The 7,146-nt window shown below is 34.4% G+C and overlaps 1 protein-coding gene across 2 annotated transcripts in view; it reads right to left on the reverse strand.

Moving 5' to 3' along the window:
* Nucleotides 1-455: 455 nt before the first annotated feature.
* LOC111087120 overlaps nt 456-7,146 on the reverse strand; it is a 21,793-nt gene continuing 15,102 nt past the window's right edge. For both annotated transcript variants that reach the window (XM_022392610.1, XM_022392609.1), the window contains 4 exons: nt 6,488-6,592; nt 5,146-5,220; nt 4,362-4,578; nt 456-2,158 (listed from right to left, as the gene is read on the reverse strand). In XM_022392610.1, coding sequence (XP_022248318.1) covers nt 2,130-2,158; nt 4,362-4,578; nt 5,146-5,220; nt 6,488-6,592 — 426 coding nt within the window. In that variant the 3' untranslated portion in view covers nt 456-2,129. The remainder of the gene's footprint in view (nt 2,159-4,361; nt 4,579-5,145; nt 5,221-6,487; nt 6,593-7,146) is intronic.

Consider the following 7,146-nt stretch of genomic DNA (forward strand, 5'->3'; position numbering starts at 1 on the left):
GGTGTGTATTAGATGGGCTTTTCGCAGTTCCCTCACCAGACCTATATGTATGCCACTACTCAATTTAAATTATGTTTTGTAGGTTTATTAAATAAATACTATAGACAGGCCAGGATTCTCATGATAACTAACACCAATACGCTGTTAATCGTTTTGTAATATACATAAAAGCAATAGTGTTAAGGTGCTAAGCATGAAACCAACAATTTTGGGTTTCAAATATATATATATGACCTGACTGATCTTGGGAAAATAATAATTTTTTTTAATTATGGTTAAAACGAAACAAAATTTTGATAACAGTAAACGTAAAATAGGCCTAAATATAAATCTTTTGTTAGCTAAATGTTAAATAACTCGCAAGATCTCAAAAAGTGTGAAAAGTGTAAGTGTAATATCCCCATATTTTGCACTTATCAAACATACTTTATTGCATAAAAATACAACATGCCCTTAAAAACAACTTGCATTAAAGCAATCAGAGAGTGACCTTTTTCAACATATCCAGAAAGAATTCTTATTATCTGAATTGAATATTTCTATGACCATTTATCTAATTAAAATTTACTAATTGTTTATAAGTCACGATTTCCTGTTTAATTCAAAAAAAGAATAATTTCTCAGACGGATAAATATTCCAAATGTTAATAAGAACAAGTTATAAGATACTTATACCGATCTTTTAAATGAATTATATTAACATAACAGAATGTTTTTATTTGGGTTATATAAATTATTCTTACATTATTAGAAACCATTGAATTCAGTACTTAAAAATGAATAATTATCTCTATAAGATACAGAGTTTTTAGAAATGTAAGTTAAGTATGATCAGGAATAGTACAGAACAATTACTATAGTCAAAGTTGTTGACGCTGGACACTAGGGATCTTTGTAAGTTCATCTACTACAAGATTAATCAAAAGTTACACCCCATGTGGGAGCAGTCGAAAATTGCTAAACTGTAGCATCACAAATGTTCCACGCGTTTACTACACCGTCTGAACTTAGCATCACAAATGTTCCACGCGTTTACCACACCGTCTGATCTTAGCATTACAAATGTTAGCACGTTTACCACACCGTCTGATCTTAGCATCACAAATGTTCCACGCGTTTACCACGCCGTCTGATCTTAGCATCACAAATGTTAGCACGTTTAGCACACCGTCTGAACTTAGCTTCACAAATGTTAGCACGTTTACCACACCGTCTGATCTTAGCATCACAAATGTTCCACGCGTTTACCACACCGTCTGATCTTAGCATCACAAATGTTCCACGCGTTTACCACACCGTCTGAACTTAGTATCACAAATGTTCCACGCGTTTACCACACCGTCTGATCTTAGCATTACAAATGTTAGCACGTTTACCACACCGTCTGATCTTAGTATCACAAATGTTCCACGCGTTTACCACACCGTCTGAACTTAGCATCACAAATGTTCCACGCGTTTACCACACCGTCTGAACTTAGTATCACAAATGTTCCACGCGTTTACCACACCGTCTGAATTTAGCGTCACAAATGTTAGCACGTTTACCACACCGTCTGAACTTAGCGTCACAAATGTTCCACGTTTTGTCCGGCGGTTGGCAACAAGAATGACATCTATAACAGTTTAACCACTTCCGTGTACCTACTCCTAAAGGGGGCATGACTCTTGAATAACCTTGTACTGAATTTTTTAAACTTTCTACGATATCTTATTCTATCCACACATGTACTGATTTATCAACTTCCAATCGACACCTTCAAGATATAAACGTATTTTTCTAGGCCTTACAAAAGTTTGTCTACCAATCATTTAATTAAGGAGAATAATAAACCCGTTCAAATAAATTAGAAATATAAATCACCCAGAAGCGTACATTTCCAGATTATTCGTCAGAGTTTTAAAGAATACGTACATTGACAATGAGAAGATTTGACTTCGGTTCGTGAGATTGCGCGTGCGTATTATAATGTTCACAGTCAAAACTTTCGAAGTAATGTAATTTTATTTTAATTTGACGTTTTAGATTTTAGCTATAGGACAAAAACTTTATAGAACCAATACTTTTATTTCTGTATATTCATCGTAAGTTTTCTGTTAACTTTTGATGAACGAATCCCTTCGTGCCCCTCATCGAGTTTGGAAGACTCGTGGAAGTCCTACAAGAGAAATATGAATAAATCACTTTAAAAACAGTCAAAGAAATCAAACGGTTATAAAACGGTTTCAGAAACTTGATTTAAAAACGTTTACGATCTGGAAAAATGATTCGTCTTGGAAAGGCCAAACGTGCTTTGGTCACCAGCCAGTTTAGAGAATTTTGATTCCTGTCCAGGCGTGGCCTTAGTGGTTAGCGTATCCGGAATGTGAATCCAAGGATTCGTGGTTCTTGTCTGGTTGCAGTAAAAAAAATCGCTAGTCTCATTTTAGGGGCCGTATGTGTATTTTAAGAGCGACCATCAAATCTCTCTCTCTCTCTATTCGGTCGCATAGGGGTAGCCAAGAGTGTTGCCTTCCCTCTAGTTTATCAGTACAAAACTAGAGGTCGCTATGCGCAAACAGTTTTTTGTGTAGTTTTGCCGGAAATCCTGAAACAAACAAGTTTTGATTTGTTTGCACGTTTTCTGTTGTTATTGTTATTTAAAGGTGACCCCCTGAAGGAAAGTTGTACTAGCAAATCTAAATATTGTCTTTCATTAGGTGGGTGAAGCCTCCAAGTCTTCTAGCATGTCTTCTAAAAGCAAGACCTCACTAAAGATTTAAAATTAAATATTCAATACTGAATAATTATCTTATTAAAATTAAGACAGCGATACACCAGAAAAGCTTAAACTTGAATTTAATGTATTGCGATATCTAGTTTTTATTTATATAAAAATAAAATAATTTACACCATTAAGATTGAGTACGTTATATTTAAAACGATTTTCGAACTTGAACACGCCCGGTCATGTTCTATTTAATAATCGTACATCTTGATAATAACCCTGAAGCAGAGTTTCTATTGCAAAAGGCCCCATCGCAAGTCTTTCGTGTCCAAAGCACACCAACGCTCTCTTCGTGCTTTCCATAAGCCATCTAGTGTTCGAGGAGGAGGAGGATTTTCCAGTGTCCGTTTCAACAATCTGATCGCAAAGAAATCCGTAAGGTGACTTGACCGGTATATCTTCGTGTGGAATAACATGAATACCTATTTCAATCTTAAACACCTTGAAGTATGCGATGGTTCAAATAATATGACTTGAAAGCAACATACATATATACGTGACTTGTGTCGCCTTTCTATAAGAAAACCTTTCTTTATTATGTTTCATACTTTGGTTGGCGGCTTCTGCCACTTATTTTTGCCTTCATGAATTCTCACACTTTATATCGGCTGTGGTTGTCACGTGACTTGCTAACTTGCACATGTAAAATCGTTTTAATGTAGCATATTTAATTATTTACATATGAAAGATTAAAAGTGCAATTATACGCATGTATATACTAACTGATTTGTTATTCATCTTAGGATGAAAAATTCGTTTTTGTGAAATACCATTAGGGGGCACTTGTAAGATTTACGTAACAAAGAAATCTGTTAATTAATTACCATTTTGAGAATATTTAGCCACTCGATTAAAGCTGGGTCATGAAGAATCAAACCCCGGATTTTAGCTTTGAAAGTCCGTAAACTTACCGCTGTCCCACAGGGGAACAGTTTGTTTGTTTGTTGTTAAACGCAAAACTACTCATTGAGCTATCTGTCATGTTCCCATCAGGGGTATCAATACTTGAGCTCTGTAGAAATTACGTAATAAGTAGACCAACCCTAGAAATAATAACATTAACACGTTATAGTTGTTGAATTTTGTGATAATATATCTGTAAGAAAGGCCGATCAAGATGGAAACATTCACGTGTCACTAAAACTATTACTGTTAGTTAGTCTGTGTTATGGAACTATTACTGTTAGTTAGTCTGTGTTATGGAACTATTACTGTTAGTTAGCCTGTGTTATGGATCTATCACTGTTAGTTAACCTGTGTTACGGATCTATTACTGTTAGTTAACCTGTGTTACGGATCTATTACTGTTAGTTAACCTGTGTTACGGATCTATTACTGTTAGTTAGTCTGTGTTACGGATCTATTACTGTTAGTTAACCTGTGTTACGGATCTATTACAATTAACTAAACTGTGTTTTGATTTGGTTGGTTTTAAACACAATGCTACATAATAAAATATGTAAGTGATTTTTTTAAAGAGAAGAACACCGTCGCCACCTGTTTTTTATTAGAGATAGGTTATTTTCAAGTTGTTACTTCGACTCTAAGAACATTTTCACCACGTATTATTGTTCTAGATAAAATATCTACTCACGGATCAAGCTATAGGTGTCTGGCTCAAAACCAGCGTTTCGAAAGCCACGATCACCGTGACGTAACTCCCTCAAGTTCGAACCACGTGCATCATGGCTGCTGACCTCGAACAACGAAACTGAACGTCTTACCGGACAGTGTACGTTGTTCTTTTGTCTCGAAACGTTTGATGTTTGACGTGGTGATGGATACTGCTCGTAGCCATCTAGGTCGCTGTCCTATAATTAACCAATCATTTGTTTTATCTTATGGTAATCCATAACAGAATCAGTACGTTTATAAAAATGTTTCCAAAATTTACTTTTTGAAAGCCTAATAAACTATAGATCTTTTTTTTTATTATTCATCCTAATTAATTCAGTACACGACAGCGTTACTATTTAATTTTTAATACTCATAACGTAGATAAATTAATATATAGTTTGTCTGTAGTTAAGTGCAAAGCTACACAAAGGGCTATCTGTGCTCTGCCCACCACGGGTATCGAAACCCGGTTTCTAGCGTTGTACGTCCGCAGACATGCCGCTGTGCCACTGGGGAGCAAATTAATATGTAGAATCATACAAGGACTACGTTAAAATACAGTTCTCTTATTCGCGAGCTTTCGGCCTCTCACTGGAGTCTTCATCAGGCAACAATACAAATAAAAGTATTTCAACGTAGATAAAGCCCTTGTGTAATTTCAGCATTACTATTTTGTCGTGTAATATAACGTAGAAGTAAAATATTGATGACATAACACTGTGATATGAAACCTATTAAGTTAAGAAGTATTGTTTACTAACCGATACGTCGTCTTCCGAAACTTTGTCGTCATTGGTGGTTAGTGTCCTCCGGAACACTAAGACTAAAAATGTTGCCTGGAGAAATTGGACAAATAATAATATTACAAAATTAATATAGTTTAAATACTGAGATTATTAAATAATTTAATAAACGTATAAAGAATTAAAACCCACAAACTAATACATTTTCTTAGTTTAATTTCGAACAAGAAATATTTCACTCGAGCAATAAAATTATGATAAAAAATTAATAAATTCACATTTTCTTATAGGTGGCGCTGCATGTTAAATTACGGCAGTAATTGTAAGGTCCCAAATTGAGCTCATCTTTTTATTTGTTTCTTGAATTTCGCGTAAAGCTACTCGAGGGCTATCTGCGCTAGCAGAACCTAGTTTACAAGTGATAGAATAAAGGGAAGGCAGCTAGTCAACATCACCCACCACCAACTCTTGGACTAGTCTTTAACAACGAAAAGTGAGATTGGCCATTACATTTCAACGGCTGAAAAGGCGAGCATGTTTGGTGATGATACTCGAATTTGCGACCCGCAGATTGAGACTCGAGCACCTAAGCCAGTAGGCTTATATTATAATATGTAACTACTTTAATAAATAGATAAATAAGTAAATATAATCATTGTGAAATAAATATGAGATTTCTTGACTTCACCTTTTCCTTATATAAGAGACTTATTACATCGAGAACACGATGTATCTAGATATTGTCTGATTTAATAAGGGTTACAACTGAATTCTGTACCTTGTACACTGTCGTATAAATGTAACGCTACAATAAAATATCTTTCATTCATTGTCAGTATATTTAAAACGATTGTAATCAACGTTTTTTGAAATAGGCAAATCTTCTTCCCGTTTAATAGATGGCGCTGTACGTTCTACTTCACTTCATGTTTTTACCCTAAATAGCGTCCCGATCTATTACGGTAAAATGATAGATGTCGCTTTCATCACTCTGCGTATTAGTTCCGCACTATCTTTTGTCATTTTGTTTTTATATTTAAACACCGTTTCTTCTATATTATTTTTAAACCGGTAGATGGCACCCTCATCACGCTATGTTGTGAACAGGTAGCTATCGTTCTCATTGCCTCCTTTTTGAATAAGTAGATATTGCTTTAATGACTGTAATAATCTCGTTACATTCAATTATTATTATCAATTTGCATCATCATATCGTTTTTTATCATATTATCCTTAAATACGTAGATGTCAATTTCGTCACATCACGTTCTTGAAGATATTTTTATAATTTTTTTTATTATTTTTAAACGTATAGATGGCGCTTTATTAATATTACATTTTACACGTGGTTATCACTTACGTTAATGCACCAGAAAATGATTCCGCACCGAGAGAACCCCACAAGAAGAAATATTAGAGCGTTTTTGTCTCCTGGTGTTTCCGGTGGAGTAGTCTTCAGAGATTTCTAGATAATCAAAACATAATAAATCGTGTTAATGATAGTAGAAGAGTCAATGAAATCCTTTAATCTACATTTCAATTTCGTTTTATACTAAAGCGAAATTTGCATTTTCTTTATGTTTAACATTCGAGTTTCAATTTATTTTTCATCATCAAAAACAAGTTAATTTCTTCTTCTGGTACATGATGATGCCTTTACTGGCAAAACCGTGGTCGTTAATAAATGATGTATTTGTGAATTAAACGTACAATTATCTTCGTTTTTAATTCAATTCTGAAATTATTTGCTTCTCTTTTGTGTTAGGCTCATAAGTATCCATTGTTTATTGGAGTTGATCTAGTTGTAGAGAATTTGAATAAACAGTGGGTAAGGGTAGAGATGCTTTGAAACAATGCTATAGATAATATTCAACCATTGGTTGATATAGCGTTCAATACAATACAGTGAATACACAAAAGATAAAAACAACAAACATGTTTATTTTCCAAAAAGTTATCAAAGAAGGCGACATTAGCAATAAGATAGTTATATCACAACCAGTGCGCACATATCCGAAT

This window comes from Limulus polyphemus, unplaced genomic scaffold (genome assembly GCF_000517525.1).
Source record: "Limulus polyphemus unplaced genomic scaffold, Limulus_polyphemus-2.1.2 Scaffold1750, whole genome shotgun sequence".
Lineage (NCBI taxonomy): Eukaryota > Metazoa > Arthropoda > Merostomata > Xiphosura > Limulidae > Limulus > Limulus polyphemus.